At 41.6% G+C, this 27,835-nt stretch overlaps 1 protein-coding gene across 2 annotated transcripts in view; it reads right to left on the reverse strand.

The window, feature by feature from the left end:
- lsamp (limbic system associated membrane protein) overlaps positions 1 to 27,835 on the reverse strand; it is a 929,375-nt gene that overhangs the window by 150,810 nt on the left and 750,730 nt on the right. For both annotated transcript variants that reach the window (XM_078559816.1, XM_078559815.1), the window contains exon 4: positions 6,844 to 6,978. In XM_078559816.1, coding sequence (XP_078415942.1) covers positions 6,844 to 6,978 — 135 coding nt within the window. The remainder of the gene's footprint in view (positions 1 to 6,843; positions 6,979 to 27,835) is intronic.

The following is a 27,835-nucleotide window of genomic DNA, read 5'->3' on the forward strand; positions in this document are numbered from 1 at the left end:
ATGCGAAATTTGTAATATTTGAATTTGAAAATGTGTGGAGAACGCACAATTGGGAAGGAATATTAAAGGGAAATATGTGCTAAACCCATTGCTACAACTATAAGTAGAAAAGTCACCAAGCCTAGTTGGTTATGTATCTCAGAAAATGGCAGGTTAACAAGCACAAAGTGAAGTCATTAACAATAATTTTTCAAAAAACCTTTAGATACAGGAATACAGCCAGTGCACTGTAAAGTGTTACAAAATCTCTCTTCAAAAAGAAATAATGGATAAGCCAGGAAATCATAAGACAGTTATTCTTAACTTCATTGTGTATAAACATCTAAGCGTGGAATTTCCTGTGGGGTGATAATTGGGAAGCTGCACCCAAAAATACACCAATCATAGGTCCATTTTACTGATGTATTTTTACACCCAAGTTTCATGTCAACCTCACTAACATACACAGGAACATAAAATGTGTGTAAACAGCAGAGTTTTAAATTTGAGGCTGGGAGACTAGGAGGCGGAGAGACAATATAAATCAGCAAGCAATCATCAATCATCAGTAATCCCTTGTTTTGGGGATGATTCACAAGGGGGGCATAAGTTCAAGGTGAGGGGCAGGAGGAAAAACGTTTTTACTCAGAGGGTGGTGACAGTCTGGAATGCACTGCCTGGGAGGGTGGTGGAGGCGGGTTGCCTCACATCCTTTAAAAAGTACCTGGATGAGCACTTGGCACATCATAACATTCAAGGATATGGGCCAAGTGCTGGTAAATGGGATTAGATAGGTAGGTCAGGTGTTTCTCACGTGTCGGTGCAGACACAATGGGCCGAAGGGCCTCTTCTGCACTGTGATTCAGTGATTCTTCTTAGCAGCTGGCTGGGTTTAAGTGAGGTGTCAGTGGTGGCTGAGGGCATGCAGGTGGCTCATGAGCCCTATCTTAGCTTTACAGACTCTCCCACCATGAGAATATCAGTTGTTGGTTAGTAAAGGTGGTGGCAGATTGTCGGTTTGAGCAGCTTTCCTCACTTTCTGACGTCTCAAGGTTCTCTCTCAGTGATTGTTCTTGTCGATTGGAAGGTTTGGACATCATTTCTGATGAGAGATCACCAAGCGATTGGGCGTCTGCTTCCCTTTTGTTGATATTAATAGGGAAGACCAGCATAGAGGCTTTGAGACTGTCTATGAATGGGCTTTCTGGCATAGTCCCAAATAGAGCACCTATATGGGCAGCCCTGAATCGGGCATTCTGACAACATGTCCTATCCATCTCGGCTGATGTGAGATTATCATGGCTTCTATACTTGACATGCCTGTGTTGTGGATGACGCTCATGTTTGTGTGGGTTGGTAGAGGATTTTGGTCTTTCTGGTGTTCAGGGCAAGTCCTCTGCTCTTTAGATTTTGGTGAATACATCAACTATCCATTGTAGTTCTTCTTCAAAGCGAGTACCAACTTGTGCATCATCAGCATGTTGTAGTTCTTATACAGAAGTGGTTGTTGTATTGGTTTTGGCCTTCAGCTAGTTGAGGTTGAAGGGTTTACCATTAGTGCAATAAGTTACTACCACACCTGGAGGAAGCCTGTCAGTGGTAAGTTGCCATTTTGCTGCTAGAAAGATTGAGAATAGTTGGTGCAATGAAACACCCCTGTTGACACCTGTTTTAAAAGGGAAGAGGTCTGTCCACCATTTGTTCTTAAAATTGTGGGTTCTTCCTTGAACTTCAGTTTTGGCTGTCTAGTGGGCAAGCTTCTTTTCTGTGTAGTTTTGGCCCTGTTATCAGGTTTGAAATACAGCCCATTTACAATCAATGAGTTTGCTTATTTCTCTATCGCTCTCATCAAACCAGTCTTGGTGTCTTCTAGGTGCGAGTCCAGGATTTCTTGGCATGTATGAGCATGATGGACTTCAATGATTGTCAGTCATCCTGGATATTGTTTGATGGCAGGATCATTCATTCCTATAGATTCCAAATAGCTTGCTCTTAGAGTTTCTTGGGCTTGGTTGTTGTTTGACAGGCCAAAAACCTTGAATTTCTTCTGTACTTGTTGTGGCTCTCTCTTTGTTTTAGGGGTTGCCTCAAGTGTTAATACCAAAAAAATACATTGGTGATCTGTCTAGCACTTGTCAGCTGTAACCATAGTACATAACATGTACATCCTTTTGATCCATCACATAGTCAATTAGGTGCCAGTGTTTCAATCTTGAATGTTGCCAGGATTTCTTGAAACCTTTTCCTTGGGTGAAAAAGGGTGTTAGTGATCACAAGATCATGTTGTTCAGTGTGCAGGAGACATACACAGTTAGGATTGGACTTTTCTACTCCATGCTTTCTAATGGTGGTTGACCAAAGGGTGTGGCTGTTCCCCACCCCATGAGGTAAAAAACAGTAAAAACTGGGAAATAAGAATACTGATCCGAACTGGTCTTGTATACCTTAAAATGGAACACCAATAAAAACAGGGAAATAAGAGTACTGGTCCGAACTGTGTTTTCCTTCTGGGACGCAGGCATTGAAATCTCTGAGAAATATTATCTGTGACGGTACAGCTGCCAGAGTTGCACCTAGGTTGGGATTGAAGGTTTCTTTCACTTGGCCTTCAGAGTCCAAGGTAGGTGCTTAAGCACTTATGAGGGTGACAGACTGATTGCCTTTGAGCTCATGATTCAGTGTCAGAAGACACTTATTAATTCCAACAAGGGATTGTAGAGTCTCTTCATAAGTTTGCTTTTGTTGGCAAAGCTGACACAGTGAATTCTGTTCTTCTTATGCTTTCATTTTGCAGGAGAAAGTACAGCCACCTTCATGTTCTTTGATTTGTCCCTCATCTGCTTCATGAGTCTCGCTAAGAGCTGCTATGTCATTGGAGCTCATGGGCTAATATGACTGTTTTCTGGGTCATTCCGAGTTATCTATTAATGACCTCATACTTGAAGATCTGATCTTGATTTTGTGAGTTTTGATCATCAATGGGTGATCCTGTTGGATGTGGTTATCCAGAAGGTTTTGGAGCGAGGGCACCATTTCTAGCCCCTTCCCATTGTGGGACGAGCAGAGATAATCCTGCAGAGGGCTGCCCAGTCACAACTACAAACACCTGAACTATCTTTCTGTCTCAATTAAGAGTGAAGCAGTTAATTGGTAACTGCCGCCTGTGTGTCAGGTTGTGACTAGAAGCTCCCAAACATCACAATTCTGTCCTCATTGTCAATTGCTGATTGTCAAAGGTCTTGAGGAAAGTTTCCATCTGTAGAAGGGACTGTGCATGGTGGCTTTTAAAGTAGGAAGCCTATTGCAAAACAGGCCCCACACCATCTTGACAGAGAATTGCCTGGTTTCAATGATCAGGTGAGCCACCAGACCCTGGTGTTTTTTTTAAATTCTTTCATGGGATGTGGGCATCTTACCCATTCATAATTACCCTTGAGAGGGTGGTGGTGAGCCATCTTCTTGAACTTCTGCAATCCATCTGGCAAAGGCAGCCCACTCACAATGCTGTTAGGAAGGGAGCGCCAGGATTTTAACCCAACGACAATGAAGGAACAGCGATATTGTTCCAAATCAGGGTGGTGTGTAGCTTTGAGGGAAACTTGCAGTGGTGGTGTTCCCATGCATTTGCTGCCCTTGTTCTTTTTAGGTGCAAGAAATCATGGGTTTGGAAAGTGCTGTCAATGGAGCCTTGGTGAGTTGCTGTAGTGCATCTTGTAGATGGTACATACTGCTGCTACTGTGGGTCAGTGGTGGAGGGAGTGCATGTCCGTGGTGGAGGGAGTGCATGTCATTGGTGGAGGGAGTGCATGTCTAAGGTGGTGGATGGGGTGTCAATCAAACCGGTTGCTTTGTCCTGGATAGTGTCGATTTTCTTGAGTGTAGTTGGAGCTGCACTCATCCAGGCAAGTGGAGAGTATTCCATCACACTCCTGACTTGTGTCTTGTAGATGGTGGACAGACTTTGGGGAACTGGGAAATGATACTTTTCATAGAATTCCCAGCCTCTGACCTGCTCTTGTAGCCATGGTGTTTATATAGTTCTGCTGAAGGGTCATGAGGACTCGAAACGTCAACTCTTTTCTTCTCCGCCGATGCTGCCAGACCTGCTGAGTTTTTCCAGGTAATTCTGATTTTGTTTTGTGTTTATATGGTGGTCTAGTCCAATTTCTGGCCAGGATGTTGATTTGTGAGGGTTCAGCAATGTTAATGTAGTGGAATGTTAAGGGAGATAGTTAGATTCTCTCTTGCTTGAGATGGTCATTAGCATCAGACAAGTGCCAGGCAATGTTATTTGCCACTGATCAGGCCAAGCCTGGATATTGTCCAGGTCTTGCTGCATATGGACATGGGTTGCTTCAGTATCTGAGGAGTTGCAAATGATACTGAATATTGTGCAATCATCAGCATACATCCCTACTTCTGACCTTACTATGGACAAAAGGTCATTGATGAAGCAGTTGAAAATGGTTGAGCCTGGGACACTACCCTAAAGAACTCTTGTATTAATGTCCTGGGACTGAGCTGACTGGCTAAAACAAATAGAACCATGCTAGGCATGGCTCCAACCAGTGGATTCTCAGTGACTTCAATTGTGCCAAGGGTCCTTGTTACCACACTCAGTCAACTGCTGCCTTGATATCAAGGGCAGTCACTCTCACCTCACTTCTCGAATTCAGCACTTTGGTCTATGTTTGGACCAAGACTGTAATGAGGTCAGGAGCTGAGTGGCTCTGGCGAAACCCAAACTGAGCATCAGTGAACAGGTTATTGCTGAGCAAGTGCCGCTTGATAGCACTGTTGATGAACCCTTCCATCACTTTGCTGTTGATCGAGAGTATTCTGAAGGGTGGTAATTTACTGGATTGGATTTGTCCTGCTTTTTGTGTACAGGACGTATATGGCCGATTTTCCACATTACCGGGTAGATGTCAGTGTTGTAGCTGTACTGGAACAGCTTGGCTATGGGTGCGGCTAGTTCTGGAGAACAAGTTTTCAGCACTACTACTGGGATGTTGTCAGAGCCCATAGCCTTTGCAGTATTCAGTACCTTCATATCACGTGGAGTGAATCAAATTGGCTGAAGACTGGCATCTGTGACATTGGGGACTTCAGGAGGCGGCCAAGATGGGTCATCCACTCGTCCACCTTCACAACCATCAGCTGATCCACCATTGAAGGATTTTTTTTGCCACAGTTCTTGGTGAATGGTGAACATTGCTTGCCATGTCACAGAGTGTTGTTTAAAGTTTTATGGGAGTTTTGAATGTTGTAATGGCACTCTACGTCCTCCTAAACACCCTGTCACTGTGGTGCGCAACTGCTTATTTGTCCGGGGAACTCTTGCTTATTTTGCGGCTAGCCTCTGTATCTGCTGGTTGTTCCAACTATATGCCACCTGTCAACGAGCTTGGTAGCTGCAGCTTTCCCCAACAACCAGCAGCCACACAATTGGAGTTTCAATTTGGTTCAAAGCATTTCTATTTTTTCATTTGTAATAATGTAGCATAAATTTACACATGTAGATTAGCTGAGTATATAGATAAATATGAGTCTCTGGGCAGAATTTCCACTGGCCTGACCTGTAGGGAATTGTCCCACACAGTTCCCTGCACAAAGGCCCAGCTGGCTTGACAGCTGAGCCTCTCGTCAGGTGGAAAGAGTCACAACAACAGGTAAGTCCATGATGTGACTAAGGTGGATGGGGGGGAGGAATGGGGTGACCAGCGATGGGTGTGGGGGAATGTGAACTGGGGGGGGGGGTGGGTGGGTGGGTGGAGAAATCAAATAGGGGTCATGGGGTGGGGTAATGAAGTGTGCTGCTGAGGCTGGATCCTGAGGGCCATGAATCAGGCTCTGGTGGTGGTGTTGGGTTAATTGGAGCATGATTCTGGTGGTGATAGGGAGGGATTGTAGCCTGGTTGGGGGTTTTGTGGGGAATAGAAATGTCTAGGGGAAGGCTGTTGGGGGGGATCCATTAGTGGAGGTTACTCAGGCAGGCATGTAGATCTAGAGGGTAAATGTGAAGACATTTAGCTCCTGAATCCATGATATCTTCCAAATCCTTGGCTGGAAGAATTTACCAGCTTCCCCAATGCTCAGAAACCCAGCTGGCAGCAGTTCAATTCCAAATGCTGCAAGAAAATGAGGGTTGTGGCCTGATTATCATATTTGAAGTTTGAACACACATCTTTGGATCAGGTTGGTCATTGACTGACCTTCCTGCCTCAGTTAAAGCCGGTAATGGACGAGTTGGAGGTGAGTTTGGGTCACGAAACTGATTTCTGACTCTTTAAACCCGCCTAACCCCAACTATGCCCGCTGTTTTCAATTAAAATTCAGCCCTTTGTGACAGACCAAGAGTGAGTTCATAAGGAATATTGACTGCTGTTCTTATTTATAAAAATGACAATGAGCAATATTTTTAACTAACCTAGGAAATGATATACTCAAATAAATGATCACTTGATGATTATAATCTGCATAATTCAACAATATCCAATACAATGAACAATTAATGTATTATGTCAATAAAATATTTGTGCAAACTAATACATGACAAGATAATTTGATTTAATTCATAATATTAGATTCTATAATTTCAATTTACAAGTTTGTTTGATTGCCTTTTTACTTGCAATTCTTCTGTCAATTGGTGCAATTACTAAGGTATTGAATGGAAGCTATTTAAAGCTTCCCTGCAAAAATACCTTGTTACTTCTGATTAAATTACTTCTATTTTTAAAAATGTGACACATATGTAGTTCAACAATGTGCTAAATCATTTGACACCTGTTTAATCACAGCAGTCTTTCTCCTTTTGGGAGACAAGAAGAATGAAAGGAAGAAAGTTTGTGAACAACTTACAGTTAACAGTGATGTGGACTTCTTTCTCATCGGCAGAGGAAACCTCATTGGCAGCTTTGCACTGGTAGCTGCCTGCTTGGTACCTGCTGATCATGAAGATTTCCAGGTATTCCTCTTCCTCTTCAATCTCCCTGGCTAAGATAGAAGTTAAAGAAGGTACAATTTAAAAAAAAAATATTGCATATTCATTCATTCTCTTTCATGAAACTGAACAACACTGCAGACGAAGTGGATCATAATTAACATTTGTTGAGTTATTTATATGTGAGAACCAAATTTGACTGCAGAGATATTTTGCGCGAGTGAACTTAATATAAAAGAAACCGTTAGAGTTCAACCATCAGCATCAACAAGTAGGACATTGGCCAAATACCATGTAATCTTAGCTCACCTTAAAAATATCTAAGATTGGACAGGACAAAATTGAAATACTATTAGTGACTAGACTACATTTACCACACACCAGTTAGAATCATTATAAGGTTCGCATTCAATGACTACAGTGAAACACAACTACAAGAATAACTTGTGTAATACTCCTCGCCTATAGAGTAGGAACTTGGAGAGGATGGAAGGAGTCAAAAAGATAAGGAGTTGCAAGACAATGGAAGGAATTGACATGACATTTGAGGTATTTGGGTGAAATTGAGGATCTTGGAGTCCAGCAAGAACTGGAGCAATGGATACATTGGCCTTGGCAAGGTTGGGGACATGAAATCTAGTATTATTTTAGGAATGTTAATGGAATTGAGACCAGAGTTGTGGAGCTATTTGTGAGAAGCATAGAGATTTGCTTCAGTTTCTGATGTTGAGCTGGAGAAAGTTATGGATCACTGACCTCTTAATGTCAAAGCAAATAGAGAGGATATGGAAAGATAGAGATGAGTCCTGCTATCTGAAAGCCAATCTCATCTGGAAGATGTTATCAAGAAACAGCAGGGAAATAATGGTGGAAGGGGATGAGGATGGGGCTGTTCCTTACACTACAGATGACTGTACCAGCATGAAAAGAGGAGTGATTTGAAAGAATATAGTACTAAAACAACAAATTAGATAGAGCCAGGAGAGAGCAATGCCACATGGAGACACTTTGGAGAGAAATGTTCATGGATGATAATCCTCTCAAAGTCATGTATAGATGTGAAAATGTGAGTGATATTTAGCATAGAACAACAGAATTAATTTTCATTATTACTTTATTATACAGGATTCCAGTATTGCAACCTTCTTTGAGTGCAACTTAAAAACACGACAACAAAAGAAAAACCTTGGATAAGAAAATGCAATTCAGTGTAATGAAAAGCATCCCTTCTGGCATCTTAACTGTCCAAACCTACATTTTGCATGGCCCTGATGTTGTGATGAAAGATGAAAACGTTGTCTCTAGCAGGCCTATTGGCAGTGTACCTCAAGCTTATCTTCACAAATACCTAAATGTTAGGTCTACTGATATCATTACTCATATCCTTCATGCCGTTTAAACCCAAAAAGGGTTTGACGCCATTTGCAACAGTACAACAGCTTCGTACACAAAATCTAGTATAAGATGTGAATAATTCAAAGAGATGTACGTTGTGAATTCTGATTTCAAGATTTGAAGACTGTTATCTGCCATTTTAACATTTGTCTTACACACAGAGGCTTCATTAGGAAATGCATGAGGAAGTTGAACATATTCCTTTCACAGTACTTTAAAATTTTACAAATCAAAAGGTGGGGAGAAAAAACAAGCAATGAAAATTTGTACTTGATTTTTGCTGGGACAATGCAACAAGAGTTATTAGCTCAGCTCTGTAGCCGTGACCTAAAGTCCCTTTCTTCCTTCGAGAATAGATTTCATTTTCAGAATATGTTTTTGTACAAAGAACAGAAATTTCAGCAACAGTTCCCTTTCCTTTCTTTGCTTGTGGCTAAAATGGAAACATTGACCAACTTGACAAATATTTTCTCCCATCTGCTACTGAAACAAATTAAAGGGGTTGACTTCTGCCATTATCTGAAAACAAAAATATTGGGCCTTAACCTCCAAGCGCCTCAGCATCAGATTTGGGAGGTACCCCAAAGATGCGCTGGGGAATCCCTCTGGGAAGTTCCCAGGTGAGGGTTTGCACGACAATTGCCCAGAAGTGCACATTACCTCAGGACAATTGCGTTGTGCTGGGAACCATCCGAAAATGCGGTTTAAATCACAAACTTCAGATGGTTCCGCCAGGGTTATGCCAATAGTTACCCAGAAAGTTAGAAGAATTAAAACCTCTTCTAACTTCTGGATAACTATTGTAAAGACCCAGACCAATTCCCCCTGGGATTCCCCCCATAGCCCCAATCCCCCAGGGGACTCCACCATTCCTGACTAACCACCACCCCACCATGGTATTCCCCACCTGCTGACGCCCCCATAGGATTCCCCTCACCCGCACAGGACTCCTCACCCGACACCAACCCACTTCACGGGCTCGACTCTTACTCCCTCCACCCGATCCGCTCACAATGTCTGACCCACGCCCCCCAAAATGCCAGCCCCCCCAGCCCCTGAATGTTAGACCATCTCTCCCTCTCCCGATGTCCGACCCCCGCACCGAATTTCAGACCCTCCCCACCGTCTCCCGATGTCCGATCCCCAAGCCCTCCGAATGTCAGAACCCCCCCAACCTCTCCCAAAGTCCTACAAACCCCGCCACCTAGTCCCCCCATTATCCGACCCTCCCACCCTCTCCATATGTGCTATCGCTCCTGATCTGAACCCCCCCAACCCTCCCCATGTCTGTCCCCCAACCCGATGTCCGACATCCCACCCCCGTCCCGATGTCCTATTCCCCCCACCACCCCCCCAACGAATGTCTGGCCCGCATCACTCCCTCCCGATGTCCGACCCCCACAATCCCCCACAATGTCTGACCCTCCCCAACCCCCATGAATTTCCAACCCACTGCACCCCCTCCCGATGTATGACTCCCCCACCCACACCACCCCCAGATGTCCAACCCCCTCCCACTATCCCCACCCAACCTCCGAACACCCCCACCCTCCAAAACCTTTTTACTTACCTTAGGTACTTGCCTTCTCCCTGGCCTATCAATTTCAATTGGACCTTTAAACTCACCTGCTTTATGGCAGCTAGTGCCGTAAAAAAGTGGGGTGTATCCTCCTTCAACTCAATGGTACTGGACTTCGACACTGGACTTTGGAGACATCTGCGCTGCCTGGATCTCACCCAGCCTGAGTTGGAAGGTCAGGTGAGGCAGGCATGGAAGGAATTTGGTGTAGGTAAGTGAGCAATCCGACACTGATTGTCACTCTGAGGAAGTTACGGCCCATTATTTGGGAAAATATAATGAGAACGTGCACTGCAAAATATCTTTTGCACTTGGTATCTTGAGAGCTTCAGTACATTATGTCAATACCTTTAGGATCTCAACAGTATGTGTAATTATAATAGTTATTATATATTATGCATGGTGTGTTACCCTCAGCCCTCTTTTCCATGGTTGAAAATATTAATATTGACAGAGTAGAATTGGAAATGGAACAGGGCTCATCATTTATGGCATGTACATTTAGTAGAACAAAATAAGAATGAAAAGGCAGGTGAATCATTTACTATTTCGAAGCTAGGCTGTTTTTATATTGTGGTCTAATTTCAATTAGAGAATACCCAAGTAACTACACCTATGCACGTAATTACTTAATATAGCTGTATAAAGAGTGCATTAAAATTTATGAAATTAGTCAAATTCATGTTGCTCGAGATGTGGCAAAAGACTCATACTGACCCTAGTATTCAAATCCCACTCCAACTGATATCCCACTCCAACTGATGTGGTTTAACAGTGCCCTAATTTGTGTATGATAAGTATATCCAATGAACCCACTTCTAGTATTATGAAGAGGATAATAAATTTGTCAGCATGTATCAGGGGACAGGAACTCAGAAGAGGGATTTCACTTTGTGTGCAATGTGATTCGATCTTTGCTGGAAATTGGTTCGGAGTTGTTTGCAGATTTTGCAGTGGTTACCATTTCAACAAAGGGTTGTTAGCCTGGCGACAATAAATCCAGTCATAAATCATGTTTGATAATAATAAGCTGTATTAAACTAACTGATTTGATCTTCCATTGGTAGCAAATGATATGTAAATAACACAACCTGGTTTCCAGTCTCCGACTACCTCGAGAGTGCACTCGGACCCAAGAGTTTAATACAAGCCCAGTTCCAGACTCTCCACGCAGTTGTGTGGTACCTGACCTCATGAATGCTCTGCCTTAAAGAGGAATCTGGTTCTCTTCTTATACTATAATACAACCTTAGCCTGTGCTTCCGTAAGAAGCAGAAATAACATAATTTGCATGCTTACTTGAGGCTGCATTTTTAGGTCTTTGCCCAATTTTTTCAGCCACCCATTTAACAGGCTTTGTTTGCGATACAGTAAGTGTCTAAACCCAGTTCTTTGCTGCCTACCACTGGTTGGTATGTGGTGTCTTGGCAACTAGTCTTTTATGCAATTATGGGCTTTTTTCTTGACCTGGGTATTTCCACTCTATTGTGTTTCCAAATTGCTTGTTGTTTACATAGAGGGACAAGATTAAAATGTATTTTTCTCCCATATTTGCTCTTTTATTAAATATGTTAACAGAAAGAAATGCTGGGAAATCATGTTAAAACATTCTAGCAGGATGTATTTTTAAATATACAAAGAAAATTTCTTTCCTTTTTATAAATAAGGATGCTCAGAGGCCCAGCTATTTGAAGTCAATGTCATCAGGAGATCAAAGTAATGCCACATAATGTAGGACCTGGAGGTACTTTGATATATGTCACAGGACCCAAAAGTACACAGAGTTTACATATCTGAGCCTCTCCAAATATATTTATCTAACAGTGAGCAGGATTTTAAATGATGGAAGCTGGCTTGTGGACAGTGGTCTTAGAGAATCAACCAAAATTAGTGTCAGTATAAAAGCATCCACACATCCTATGTGAAGAAATGCTAAGATTTTTCAGCATCCTAGCCAGCATCTCTACCTTTAAAGTCAGATTAACTGGTCCATCATCTCATTGTGGTACATGGGACATTTCCGGCACAAAATGGCTGATGTGAATGACTACATGATAGTAATTACTGTACTTCAAAGTAATTCATTGTGTGAAGTGCTTTGAGCCATAATAAGAGAGTGTACAAGCATTATTAATTCAAATAGGCAATCTTAGTGATGTCACAAACCATAACAGCAAAGCTTGAACATTTTATGAATGCCAAACTAATCAGGACAGTTAAATATTGCCTTAAACTTACTGTCGCACATTTGTTTTGGTTCAAATTGGCTTGGATTTTGCAGTAGTAATGATGGTGAAACTGTCAGTGCTCGCCATCATTGCAGCTCAGAAATTGACAACAATTTCTAGACTCCGCATGCGCAGACAATAATGGCAGTAATTCTATGCTCCCCATGGGAAATCATATATATTTATAGCATTGAAGGAGGTCATTCGGCCCACTGTGTCTGCACCAGCTGATAAGTAGCAATACAGCCTAAACTCAGGGTGCTTTATTAAAGTCCCTGCAGACAACAATCAATTAGGAATCAGTGAACTTGAGAACTTGCCCTTTTACACTATTAGTATGGCTTATGCACAGCAAGCCCACTTTAGGTTGGTCTAAAATGCCTGCTGTGTAATAGAACTCCTTGCTAAAGTAGGCTAAATCCCACCTCATGGATCCTAATCATATTTTATGGTTCTTCAGCACCAATTCCACCTACACCACCAACCTTAGGGTCAAGATAATTTCCCCTTATAGGCATTCAGTTAATTCACATGATTTTGCTGTTCATTTTTACTTTATCCGGGACCTTTACTGAACTTTTTTTGGAGTGATTTTGATTTTCACTGGATTTCAATTCTTTCATTTCTATTCAATTGCAAGTCACTTTTCATCTAATGATCCCATTACACATTACCACCCTGTACAGAATACTCATCCTACCTGCATTTGCTTACTTCCCTACCTAAAAACGTTGACATACTTCTGCACGCAACAGTGTTAACTTGCACTCGGGTGCGATACTCTGCATTCTGAAGTGATCTTTCAGTCATCATTTGACATCTGACAGCAATCAAGTGAAATCACTTACCTGAAATGAATTCATACAGCACTTAAACCACATCAGTTGTGAACATTTGTTTGCCTGTGAGCATTGAGCTGACATCATTGGTGTTCAGTCAACATGGAATGAAGTTTAATCAGCCATCAGCTAGCATCATCTATACTCGTAGTAAAGGCCTAAAGCAATCCAGCAAGTTGAGGGAGCTTGTGTAAGTGCTCAGAGATAGAAATTTTAGAAATTTAACTAAGTCCCTGCAATTGTTTAAGTGCGCACATACTTGGAAATTTAACCAAGTCGCTGTAGTGTGGTTTAAGTGCATGTACTAGGAATTATTATTATGGGCCTGCCTCTAGTGAACATGTCCATCTCCCAATTTCCGGTGTCATGGAAACAGCATTTTATGTTTTTATGTTTTCTGTTTTAATATTTCCAGCGGGAAGCGGCGTTGGGGGGTTGGTGTGGGGGTTGAGGGTGGTATGGGAGATGGAGAGAGATTTGGGGTGAGACAGAGTGAGAGACAGTGAGAGAGGAAGAGGGAGAGAAAAATTGTCATTGCTGCATTCCAGCAAGTCAAACATTTCTGGCACAATATGCAACTGGAACTCTTGGTGCACTTAAATAACTCCACGTAATAAAAGCATAGCAAGCTGAGTCCCAATTTGGGCCCAGTAATGATTCCCTAGATTTTGGAGAATCCATCAGTGGAGAAAATTAGATATGAGTGGCATCCTAATATTCAGTAGAAAGGAGCTGTCAAGTGGCAGTTCTCCTGAATAATGCACACATCACTTAGGTGATGCGTCCATTGGCAGCAGTTTGGTATTACACGTAATGCCTTTGTTAGCCTGCATGTAAGTGCAGATATAATAGCCAGAAGGTGATCTTAACTGATAGTGCTGTTGCTCTGTGCAGAATGCTTGCAGGTGTCCTTCCAGCAAATGGACAGTTCGACAACTGCCTCAATGGTGATTCAGACCCTATGGAGACCCAGTCCTCAAACATTGCTGTGCAGATTTGTTGGGGTCTGTAGGTAGTGATGATGGCATAATTCATGCTAATTTCCTGACAGGCCTTCTTTCACCTTTCACCACTTTAAACATTACAAACTGTGACTGGGGCACCATGATTACTGAAAACCTGCCTTGGACAAAAATGAATCATCACTTTTAGAGCTACCTTCTCCATTTGAAAGCAAATTGAATCCTTAGATTGGGCAGGGTCATTAGATAGGACATGACCAAAAACTCAGAAAATACAGAGTTACGTATTGGTAAGAATTAATAATGCATAACCAACCTTTAACAGATTCTATGTGAGTGTACCAAATGCCAGTAGGAAAGGCTAGCCAAAAAACTGTGCTGTACACATTCAAAACAGACACACTGCAAAGTATCAGAGAGATACTTTTCTGGTTCCCTGCTCACGTTATTGATACCTGAGTGAGTATTCTTCCACATCAGATAATCCAGCTTCATACCCCTACAGAAGGGGATCTCATTTTCTGAGTCTGACCTCCCAGGATTTACACTCACAGGGCAGAATTTTACCCTCGGCTGCGGGCTCGGCGGGGGTGGTCGCGAAGCTGACCACCTCCCGTGATCGCCACCACACCACAATTTCACGCTGACGGGCCAATTAAGGCCCACCCAGCGTGGAACACGAGTGGCAGCATGCAATGCCACCTGTGCTGGCTGGGGGAGGAGGGCGAGCGGGCCAAGCGTGCACTTCGCGCATGCGAGCTTCATAAACTCCCTGAGGCACAGGTTTGCCTCAGGGAGACAAAGCACGGTTGAAAAAAAAATAAAGAAAATAAAAATGTAAAACATGTCCCCTCATGTGACTCTGCCACATGAGCAGGCACATGTTATTAATTTAAGTGTAAAATTTTTATTTGATTTTTATTTGCTTTAGGAAACCTCATTCCGCCCGTGGATGAGGTTTCCTAAAAAGTGCAAAGGCCGCTTGGCCTTTTTGCCTGTCCGCCAACCATTAGGTTGGACGGGCAGCGTAAATTTGAATTTAATTATCTTTTCAATGGCCTTATCAGGCCTTCTCATTGTCGGTGGGCTCACTGCCGACTCCGGAGCGCGCCTGCTGAATTAAATATCTCGGGACTGTGTAATAACATCGGTACGCTCGCTCGACAACATTGCACATCATTTTATGCTCGACCGGGTCAGGCGTGCACCCGTCCGGAAAGCGTAATATTCTACCTATAGAGTTAAATTTTGGGAATTAGCACTTCCAGCATGGAGCTCTGTGCAATGAGATGCACATTGGGAATTCAGATGCAGAAGTCATCTCATCATCCTCGAATTTTTTACCCAACATAGAATTTGTAAAATCAACCTACAGGTACCTCAGCTGAGACTTTTTCCTTGAACTATGGTGATTTGTGGTGGACAGGTAAACAATTTGATAGAAGGAAAATCTCCTGTTTATGATTCAAGGCTAATCGCAAAACACAGATTTTACTTCAATCTACAGCTGCAAATAGCACAATATTACTTATTCTTGAACTAGAAGTGTTAGCCTCAGTAACATAATCATTGGTATCTGAAATCAGAAATGTTAGTGCAAACTGAGTGAGAATTCAGGGAATTTCACAATCGTGTTGTTCATCTACCAGGATGTCTTTGGCTGTTCTCCAGAGTAGCATGAACATTGGTAAATTATGCATGGACTTATTTCTTGGTTAAAATCTCAGCATTCCAATGTGTTAAAGAACAAACTAATGCTAGTCACATGACTAAGTACTGAGAGAGCAATTTGAGTAACTCATCCTTCGGCTAATACCAGCTGATATATCAGCTGGCCATTTACTGAGAATTAACAAAACTGTGTGAATTCTATTTCTCAGTGCTGCTTCAACACTCCCATACACAAGATCACAGATGGGTTTGGTTGAAGGAGGCTCTTCAGCCCACTTGATCTCATCTTTTCAGGATGAACAATTTTTAATATCTTCACATTGCAACATCTGTTTTTTTATCTTAAATGATTTGTGGGTTCAACCAATTTTTATGACAACATTTTCTAGCTGTTGTTTAAATAATTTAGATTTTACTACTTTCGAACAGCATCTTTTGATTAATATATTTTCATCTTGGACTCCATTATCCAAACTGGAAATTAGGCTTGAATTTTACCTTTGGCGGGTGTGCCCGATTGCTGGGCCCAGGAGTGGTCGGGAAACGGATCGCTGACCACAGTCGGCCCCCGGCTGTGACTTCACGGTGGCTGGCCAATTAACGACCAGCCAGCATGAAACGCATGCTGAAATGCTCAGTGCTTCCGGGGTAGGGGTGGGAATAGGGCAGGTGGCGACATCACTGTGGGCTGAATTTCATGTCCTGCGGGCGGGCGCAAGCCCAACCTGATTGGACGTAAAATTGTGCAAGAAGACGTCAGGCGAGTGTCGCGACATCATCGCGCACTTGCGTGACATTTTGCTCGGTGGGTGGCGTGCAAAAGTCAGAAGCGCGCCCGCTGACAACTAAGAAAGCAATTAAGCCCATTAGGGGCACAATTGTCTCTGATTTTCCGTGGCCCGTCCAGCCTTGTGGTTGGCGGACGGGCGAATCGGCCAGGCGGACTTTGTATTTTTCATCAAAACTCATCCAAGGGCGGGATGAAATTTTCATTATGAAATAAAATAAAAATAAGTATCTGTGGGCAGCATTTTTATCAGCTATATTTTCAGGTGATTGATCGTGATACATGGACTTTTTATTTCAGCTTTTACGACCTTTATTTTATGATTTTCAGGACTGCAGCACCCTAAGGCAGCTGTCTGCCTCTAGGGAGACTCCACACAGTGCTCACCCATGCCCGCGGTAATGTCATCGCTTGCCCTCTTCCGCCTCCACCCCGGCAGCACCGAGCTTTTCAGCGCGTGTTTCATGCTGGCGGGCTGTTAATTGGTCAGCCACCGTGAAATTACAGTCGGGGGCCGATTGTGGTCAATTTCCCAACCACTCCCGGGCCCGCTGATCCGGCGCATCCTCCAAAGGTAAAATTCAGGCTAGCAGGCGCCCGCTTGCCCACCCACGGGGTGTAAAATTAAGCCCTTAGTTTCTAGTAATTTGGATTATTTTTAGTGTTTTTTTTTAAAAAAGGTTTGGTACTATCATGTAGCAGGAATACCTGGTAAACATACTAAGCAAAGGCTGACATTATTAAAAAGAACTGCACTATCAATTTTGAAGAAAAGAGCAGCCACATCATAAGCATCGTGCACCAAATAACTTTAACTCTATCATATTCTATCATAGTTTAATCAGGTGCTGAAAAGGAAAGAAATGTCATTTATATCCGAGCTGAAATAGTGAGGTCATGAAGGTACAATAATGATTGATATAACGTCGTTCGATACAAAGGGAAATAGATGGCACAATACATTCACAGCTGAACCTTGGCAAGTTGGTTAGTGATACCTGTCAATGGTACCTATCCAAAAGTTAGCGGTGCTCTATTGGGCCAGATATACTGATTTCTTGCTAAAGATGATGAATTTCAGTGTTACTTACTTACACACACCAGCTTTGTGGTTATACTGATGGTAAAACAATGAGCATTTGCTATCATTACAACTGTGAAACTGACAGCAACTTCTGGCATCCCAACATGTGCAATTAAACTTGGAAATCCAGAAGTTGCTGTCACTGATTTCTTGCTTCTTCATAGGGTGTGCTGTGGGAGTTCCCCCGATGCGAACCTTTAGAAATCACTTAAATTAATATGAACTTCCACTTTTATGCTATTGGTTTTGCTGGAAAAACCCTTGAAAAAGTTACACCTTGTTGAATGAGATAGAACTGGGTCTTTAACAACATACTACATTTATAATTATTGTTCAGTAACCACTCCAAAAAACTAACTTTATACTTCTGGAAACGCCAAATTTTTCCATTATATAACTTCCTTTGGATGTTGTTTATGATATTCCATCTTCTATCTTCCCATGTGCATGTCCCAACATTCAAAATTGACAGTGCAGTTCTTTTTAATAATGTCAGCCTTTATTTACTATGTTTATCAGATATTTCTGCTACATGGTGGTGCAAAACCTCTTTTTAAAAAACCCTAAAAATAATCCAAATTATTAGAAACTAACGGCTTAATTTTATATCCCACAGGCAGGCGCGTGCCCAACCCAATCTGGCATAAAATCACATGAGAAGACGTTGGGCGGCCATCCTGACATCATCGCGCACTCGCATGATATTTCGCTCAGTGGGCACATGCAAACATTTCGGTAAAATGATTAAGGAGTGAAAGATAATCAGTACGTTTTACTTTCTGGTTTGTTGGCTGTGGGAGGTCTTCAATGTGACTGGCTGCCTAGCCTACTTAATGACAGCACAATTTTTGGATGGCAGAGATCATCTATGGTTGGCAGCATAATCAAATTAACATCAGGAAAGGTGAAATCCATGCCACAGAGATCAGTCTATTTTAATGTGCAGATTTCTTTACGATCAATGGCAATCATCATCACTTTGCCACTGGCCGAAAATCTGGACCAACATACAGTAGAAAGATACTTCATTCCTGAGCTCTGATGAAATAAAGATGGTGGATGATGATAGCTTTTCCCTGTGCACTTCCCCTCTCCTCCCCTCTTGGTACTTATAAATGACTGTTCAATTTCACACTTCAATTTTTTTTGAAAAAAACCACTGGTTGGTCTCTTGGCTGATGTCAGTCATGAGCCATCTTTTAAAGCAAATAAGCATTTTGTATTATTTGGTTTCCTAGCGACAGATCTTAAACCAGAAGTTGTACTTTAGTGTGAACCTGAGCTGTGAACATTTCTAAAAAGATGTAATTATGGAATTGCTGAACATCATGTGATCATACTGGCCCTGAGAAGCAGCTGCTAAATGCACCCCCCACCACCCCATTCCCTTCAATGAATGCAACAGCATTTCACCCTAAAAATCAAATGATATTCCTTGTCACATATTTTGATATAATACATTGGATTAATAAATGTTTCATCGACCTCTATCTTTACAGAATTCTATCATGCAGTATTCATCTATGTAAAATTAAATAAACAATCTTTTGTGATAAAGTTGGAGAAAACATTTGCATGTGCTGATAGCTGATAAGGCCATTGAGTGTTCACAAGGTTAATGCAGAAATGTCAAAGAAAAGCATGATTTCCAAAAAGTGTTGGGGAAAATAAATTGGGATCTAAAGTGATTGCAATTTCTTAACTACTGAGTGTTAACCATCTTGTTATACACATTTTCTCTGCAAATTGGAATTGTATATGTGGCCTGGGCATTAAAGTGTTCACTCTCTGCCTTCTGGTAGGGGCATACTTCAAATGCTTGTTGATAAAATCACGGTGAGATGGTATGGAAGTGGGAAAATGAGCTGCTTGATTTTTACTTCCGATTTCAATGTGGGGATGGGGACAGCGAGGTGGGTGTAATTAAAATGGGCTCTTTAAAGACGAGTTTACAAAAAGTTTCTCCACTCTTGGAGGGTGTTTAGACAATGGGGTTTGACATCAGAAATTATTGTTGACGTAGAGTTCATTTTTATAAAAAGGAATCAACTTAGAGTTGTTTGAAAAAGAGAAATATTGATAAGTATGAGGGTGGGGGGGTTGGTATAGGGATTGAACTTGTTGACTTATGGATAAATATACCTGTGCAGACTTCTATAGTATTGTATTCTATAATTCTGGCAAGAAACTCAATTACAGAAGAAGAGAGCAATGCGAAAAATGTTTCCAAAACATTGGAAAAGAAATTTTAAAAATGGCATATGCCCGATTGAAAGAAAACATAAGTTCAGTACAAAGCAAATGATATTATAATAAATTATCTAGCCACCATTAATAAAACACAAAATTGCCCCTTTCTAAAGCAATCAGAAAAAGAGTTCTACTTTAAGTTCACATTTGCCAATGCAGTTATCCAGAAAATGCATATTAAATATTCTTTTTGTGGCGTTTAAACTATCTTTTTGTAACTAATATCACAAAAAAAATTCAGGATAGAATTTTGCCTATGTCAGGCGGGCTTGGTGGGGGCAGTCAGGGCCGGACTGTGATTGCCAATTAAGGCCCACCCAGTGTGAAACGCGAGTGGCAGCGCTCAGCACTGCCTGTGCAGGTGGGGAGGAGGGCGAGCGGGGAACTTCGCGCATGCACGCGAGTGAGTGCTTGAAAATCTCCCTGAGGCGCACAGCTGCCTGAGGGAGATGAAGAGTTCTAAAAATTAGAAATAAAGATTTTAAAAATGTTATAAAACATGTCCTCTCATGTGACTCTGTCACATGAGTAGGGACATGTTATAAATGAAATTTTAACAATTTTATTTTATTTTCATTTGATGTTGGAAACCTCATCCCATCGGTGGATGAAGTTTCCAAAAAAATGCAAAGGCCGCTTGGCATTTTTGCCTGCCCACCAACCGTAAGGTTGGACGGGCAGCGAAAAATTTAAGTTAATTAATACTTTAATGGCACTAATAATCCTTCTAATTGTCAGAGGGCACACTGCCAATTCCCGCACGCGCCCGATGACTGAGCTATTGCACAACTGCGCATTGATGTCAGGATGATCGGCCGACGCCATCGCGTGTCATTTCGTGCTCAAGCGGGTTGGGCGCACGCCTGCCCACCAAGGTGAAAATTCTGCCCTCAGAATCCACAATGTAATACCAGCTAAAATGTATTGGTGAAGATGATTTTTTTTTTTTGCATCACTGCATAATATAAATAAAATAAATTAATTCTCTCTTAAAAAAATATACTGCCCATAATTATCACATAGTAAAGCCATTCCAGTTACTTGTTACATTCCTTGTAGAGACCAGTAACTTTTAAAGATAAATTCAAACTTCCAGTTGACAGCTGAAGAATAACAGGGCAATCTTTCACATTTTAAAACATTTACTGTAATAGGTGACAAAAAATACTATTGACCAAGCACTATTTTCTTTTTGTAGACATACTTTAAACAAGAGAAAAGAGATTCCCCATGAATCTTTTAGCATGATAGGGAATTTCATACTACAGTTATATGTTAAGCTGGCCCTTAGTGGACACTTCATCCACTAGGACTGGTCTAAAATTATTCCGAGCTCTTGTTAGTTTCCTTCCTTTTTACTTTCCCAGCTGGGTAACTTCTAATCCCAGAATTGTCTTTCACAGTGAGGGTTATGCTGTAGATCCCTTCTTCTAGCTCTAAGCCAGGTGAATTTTCCAGCTGCTTTAATATCCTCACAAACGTAGTCTTCAGTCTGAGCTCAAACTCCCACCTGCATTCTATGTGGTGAATAATAGAGTTAGCATTTAGTTTGCTTAAGGTGCAGACCTGGCTGCTTCTATCTTTTGTTCTCTTTACTGCTCAACTGGCTGCAGGCCACACAAGACAAAACTGCAAACTGCTGTCTCTCTGATATTCATTGGTTTATAGGGAAGCCTTTAACCTGATCTCAAAATGGCTTCCCCCCTAGAAACACTAATTAGTTATCCTTGATCACAATTCCCTTTTATCCAAGAAGTAAATGGGTAGTTTATAGAACCACTGTCTACAACTCGATACCTATAGCACCCTTCTGGGAATCTGGGAGACTCAGGCCTGGATTTTCACCCCCGAGGCAGGTAGCACGGGTCAGAAAATTCCCTGGTTCACCACGGCCTCCTCAGGAGAAACTCCCATGACTCTTCATTCCAGGGTGGTGCGGGTGTGAGCTGGTGTTGGTCCATCACCCCCGGACACAGATCACTGATGGCCACAGGGGCTGCCGAGTGCCAATGTGGGCTATTTAAAAGGCCTGTCTTGGTTCTCTGGGAATTTTCCCTATTTGTTTGCTTAGCATGACAAGAAATCTCCTACTACAGTTATATGTTAACTGTATCTATCCTCAACCCTCACACCCCCTCAACTCCCACCTATTTCCCATGCCTCAACCATGCCAACATATATCCCCACCCACCAACATGGCCCCTTATAGTCCCCATGCTAACTTAATGCCAACTATGCCAACCCAGCTACCACCCTTGACCCTTACCCCCTCCATGCCAGCTCATCCAGAATACACTATGGACAGACCTCAGGAGCCATGTTGAGATTAAATCAAATAACAGTCTAAATATCTATTACAATCTTCCCTATAATAAAAAGAAACACTCTTCATGCAAGCCCTTTCAAAACTTTTACATTTCCTCAGCTGGTTGATCCCTTATAAAAATAATCAAACTCCTATTCATAATCACATATCAAAAACAGCTAATCCTTTAATAACCACAGGGCTGCCAATCAAACTGTGAACTTAGAGCCCCCTGCTGAGATAATTATTGGTTGTGGAAGGCAACTAAGCATTCATAAAGAGCACTTGAAATAATGTCAACAAACAGCTATTGTAACAGCCAGAACAGAGCTTTTTTCACTCTTGCTGACACAGGCAGGCTGTTTTTTTTTATTTTAAAGGGCTGAGGATTTAAATAACTCCACAGCTTGACAGTTCCACAAACCTTCTCCACCATTCAAAAGCATTTACATCTGCTGTAAAAAATTGTAACTCCCACATTTATATTAAGGCCCTCGCTACAGTGAAAATGGGATCTGTTTGAACTCAACACTGAGTTAAATGGCCCTGCTGAACTTGGGTTTCCCTCATGTGTGAATCATGCCTTGCTCCCTTATTCCTAAAAATGAAATCTGTCAGGCTTGGGGGCAAGCCTCCTGAATCCGGGTCCTGCCTGCCATTTTGGAAGGTCTGAATCCATGTCTCGGCATTGGCTCATGATGTACTCAGGGACTGCAGTCATTGGCCCCAAACGTAAATACCTTGCACCTTCCTCTCAGGAGAGTCCTCCTTTGATCCCTAACAATCCAACATCCAACTGTCAGGCACACTGCAGAACAGGTCACATGACCCCCTTCATTTACCCTAAGTTTAAAGGTGCAGTCCCAAAATATAATGGTCTTATAAATCCATAATTGTAACATGAGCGTTAAAATTTTAAAGCTTGTTTGGATAACAATGATGATTATTATTCATTTCTCTACATTTGGCCTTGTCAATTGCATCCACACCCTTCCCCCATCCACACCAACCCCCTGTTTCTTGCAATTCTTTATCTCAGAGGCTGCTGCTGACTGAATTGATTTAATAATTTCACTAGATGACAGGCCAATTTTAAGGCTAGAGTTTCTGCAGATCCAATCACCATGTGGCATAGCTTATTTTTTTTAATCAACAATTAAAGAACACGGTGAATTTAGCACATTTTTTGCAGTTAATAAAACAGTAACTTACCTGTCTTCAAAACAATCAGAAAGGCAAGGTTATTTGAAGTGCATATTTTCCCTAAATTGTATCCAATTAAATCATCTGTATTTTCTATAAGTATTGTTTAATGTACATTTTAAAGAGCTGAATATCTTTACCAAATATTAAAGATTTATAGGCTCTGTACCATATATATGCCCCACAGTTTTACAGATTACCTTCTAGCTTTTGGGATGCAGCAAGTGTATTTGAATAATCTAATAATGAAAGCATTTTCTCAGTTCCTGTTCCCCGCACTATAAATTAAATGTGGTGTGTAAATGGAAGAGACGAGTATGTCCAATAATTTTCACCGTGGCACTTTATGCTGTGGAAGACAAAACAAGCATACTTTGTTGTGGTGCAACAAAATGATTCAGAAACCTAATTGGAGAGAGCAGTTTATAGCACAGGACACCAAGGTTGAAAAAAGAAAAAGTGGAGTCATTAAAGAAGCAATGGTAGATGATGTCAAGTGTGGGTTATAAGCCAAACGTTTCCATTGAACAAAGTGATAGTTATTATCTGGGTGGAGACCAGTGACTTTTAACAAGAATTTCAAAATCCTTATTGTTAACTGAAAGAATTACACCACAAGTTTTCATGTTTTAGACAAAAAACGTTAAACCCAAAAATGTCAACAGACCACTTCCTGTCAGACTTTTATTTCTACTCAAGAGTTACCCAATCCTTTACAAGATTGCGAGGGTTCCTTCACTATTCTTGGGACCAAACTAAGGTGTGCTACAGCTCTCAGGGATTCACTTTGACTCTCCTCAGTGTTCCTGCTATTCTCCAAGGTTTGAGATTTCTTGGGGTCCTTACACTAGCATCCAGCTAAGTGACCCTCCAACTCTCTTCTTCTATACCTTATGATTGTGGATTCCCCAGCTCAATTGTGGGCCTCACTGCATTCCTGCTTAATGATTTCAAATCAGAAAATACCCTTTGATTCCTACAACCCTCTGCTTTTGGTCCACAGCTTCTTTACAGTTCCTGATAGACCCGCTCTCTCTCTGCCTGTCTCAAAGCTGCCCCCAAGATGACTGCCTATCTCTGTGAGAAATCACACTAAGAAAACCTAAAACCAAAAACACTTCCCTGCAATGTATCTCCACTGCAATCTAGCACAGCTGGGATATCCCAGATAGCGAGTCAAGCTAATTAACTTTACCTTTAAAACATCCCTTTGATTCTGGCACCCACATGAATAATTTATATCTCTATTGGGGACAACTGCAATGTTACCAGACTCACTGGCTTCATTAAGAAGCTAAGAGCTAAATCTGTTGTTTATTGTTTTGGCCCTCTAACCCCTTTTAAATAAACATGGATCATCCTTTGAATTGTAAGTATCTTAGGGGTATTTACCAGTTTCTCAAACCCAGTTTTTCTCCATTTATCTTACATTTAAAAGTTAAATTCCAAAAACTAAAAGTTATGCTCCTAAAACATATGAATTATAAAATCAGATATTCATAATGCAGTGGTATAACATGCACCATAGTTCAATTGATTCAATGCACCTTTAGAATTGCTACAGATTAAATGGCCTGTCACCTGATCATGCGTGTGCTGGGAGCACAAGTATAAAATTTAATGATGGAACAATTTACAGAATTTGACAAACAGCAAGAAGAATTGTAAATGACACTAGGAAGGCAGTCAGTAGAATGGACAAAGAGGTGGAAAGTGCAATTTAAAGCAGTTAAGTATTGAGGCACTACGACTTATGAACAACAAGGAATGGGTATGTTCACTCAATAGAAAGATACTGAAGTGTGTGGATGAACAGCAAGACTATGGAATTCAAAAAACATAATTCTTTACCTCTGCAAGTGTTGTTAGATGAAGCCATTAAAAAGCTCCTCAGCATTTTGTGTTTTATAAATAGGAGAATAGGGTAAAGAATATTGGTACATTTGTACAAAGCAATGGTGAAACTACAGCTAGAGCACTGCTTGCAGTTTTAATGCCTAATTATTGAAAGGACATTAAATCCATTGAGAGCAGAGAGCATGGATTCAACAGAATCATGCTGGCGTGGGAAACTATAGTTATGAAGGAAGACTTCATATGCTGATATTTTATTATCTTGCATTGAGAGGGTTGTTCTATGAGGAGAAATTGGCTAGGATAGCTCTATATTCTCTGGTGTTTAGAAGAATGAGACAATCTCATTGAAATATATAAGATTCTAAGAGGGCTTGACAGTGTAACTGTTCAGATTCTCCTGGTTGGAGAATATAGAACGAAGAACTTCAGTCTCAGGGTATGGGGTCAACAATTTAGAACTGAAACAAGGAGAAATTTCTTCACTCCAGTCCAGAGAGCTGTGGATGCACAGTCATTGAGGGCTGAAGTATCATCACAAAATGCTCCCAGGGTGTGTTTAACAGTGACGACTGGAAACAAGGCGTCCAGGAACTTCCAAACATTTATTAACTATATACAACTAGGTACTGGGATAGACAAGCATGAGGTTCCTTCCAGAAGCATCTCTCTCTGAATTCTAGTGACACATGACCTGACATCACTGATGATGTACATTAGTTATTAGCATAATAGGAATTAACCCTTTATACTACAAGGGCTTGATTTTTAGTTCCTGCATGGACTCAGATTGGAGGTAGGTTGGTGCTAAAAATAGACCCACTGGTTGATATTCAGCTCACTGGTTCCATTCTGACCCCGCACTACTTTTGTGAAGGCAGGATGGGGAGGCTGCAGGGCTACCCGCCCACAAGCAGCAGATAGCCAACACAACTCATAAAGAGCCTTTGAGGCCAATTGAAGGAAGCTGACCAGGTTTTCTAGGTCTCTGCAGATGAGAGGGGCAGTTCAGCTGCCAGGAAGGGCTGCATTTATTGACACCATAACACTAGGAGAAACATCTACACATGCAGAGCCAGTCAGTGTCGTCATAGTCAGCAACTTCCTAAGCAATGCCTGCATCAAAAATGGCCTCCATTTTCACAGACACCTCCAGGCAAGCACACAGGAGCTGGGAGGACTGAGAAGGCACATCTTGGTGCATCCTCTTTGGCAGGTGGACACTGCCTCCTAATCCCTCACCACTCCTTCCTGCCTCTTGCTCACTGTCCATCTTGCCCACCCCACTCGCTGTCTCCTGTTTGCTGCTCCTCTCCTGCATCTTCGTCGCTTTGTACGTGGCAATCAAGATGGTGTGAGTGATCAGAGGAGTTGGGACCAGAGCAGTAGAGGGTTGTTGGGAGTGGAGTGGTGAGGGTTGGGGGAAGAGCTTTACCGTGAATAAAGAAAGAAGTTAGGAATAATTTACACAAAGGGTTGCAGGAGCATGGAATGCGTTGTCACATGGGGTAGTAGAGGCAGAGATGATTGGATTTTATAAAGGAAACTTGGATAAATATTTAAAGCTGACAATACAGGGCTATGGATAAGGTGCAGGACACAATGGGCTTAATTATCTTTTTCTGTGCTGTAAGTCTCTGGTACCATCGAAGTTGCATACTTTTCTGCAGCTTTTGCATTCTGAATTTGTTTTTGTGTTGCTGAAGAGCAGCTTTCATATTATCAATAAATCCTGACAAACAATCCCTCCATTTGCACAGCAGATCCCATTCACTTCAAATCAGCTCATTTAAACAGAATTCATCTTCTCAGTGGTTAATCATCACCTCATACTCTGAGCAGGTATTCCTAAAACTGCATGTGGTGTTGGGTGATGATGCGAGGAGACAGCAGGACTTCGACTTGGCTGCTTTGCATGAGCTTGTTCAAACCTTTCTGATTCGCAGTCTTGTTTCAAACCAGCAAAGGGAGTTGTTTTCCTTCAATTCTTATCAATCATGCAATTTACATGGACCAGCAGGGAATTTAAGCTAGAACCAGAATACAAGCTTCTGTGTAATTGTGCTAAGAACAGATGTTGATGGTGTAACACATATCAATCAGTGCTGTACTTTTAATATTCATTTAGAATATAATTCTAACACATTTATATTGCATAAATGTGATTTTTGGATCTGAAAACTGTAAAGAGCGTTTTCAGAAGTTTGTGCAATTGAATGAGACCTATTAAATAAACTAGATTTTTGTCAGCCACGGCTTAGTTAGCACTCTTGCCTCTGAGTCAGAAGATTATGCGTTGAAATGCTATTTCGGTTAAAGCACAAAAATCAAGCATGATACTTCAGTGCAGTACTAAAGGAATGCTGCACTATCAGAAATGCCATCTTTCAGATGAGACATTAAACCAAGGCCCCATCTGTCCTCTCAGATGGACATAAGAACATAAGAAGTAAGAACAGAAGTAGGCCACTGAGCCCCTCAAGCCTGCTCCACCATTCAATAAGATCATATTCCAAGTGTGGTCTCACCAATGCCCACAAATGGGACATAAAAGATTCCATGGTACTATTTCAAAGAAGGGCAGGAAAGTTATTCCCGATGCCCTGGACAATAGTTATCCCTCAATCAACATTGTGTTCCCTACATTACAACAATGACTATACTTCATAAGTTGTCAATTTGCTGTAAAACACTGTAACATGTACAGTGGTCATGAAAGGTGCTATATAAATGCAAGTCTGCTTTTTTTTCCC

This window comes from Cetorhinus maximus, chromosome 16 (assembly GCF_964194155.1).
Source record: "Cetorhinus maximus chromosome 16, sCetMax3.hap1.1, whole genome shotgun sequence".
Classification (NCBI taxonomy): Eukaryota; Metazoa; Chordata; class Chondrichthyes; order Lamniformes; family Cetorhinidae; genus Cetorhinus; species Cetorhinus maximus.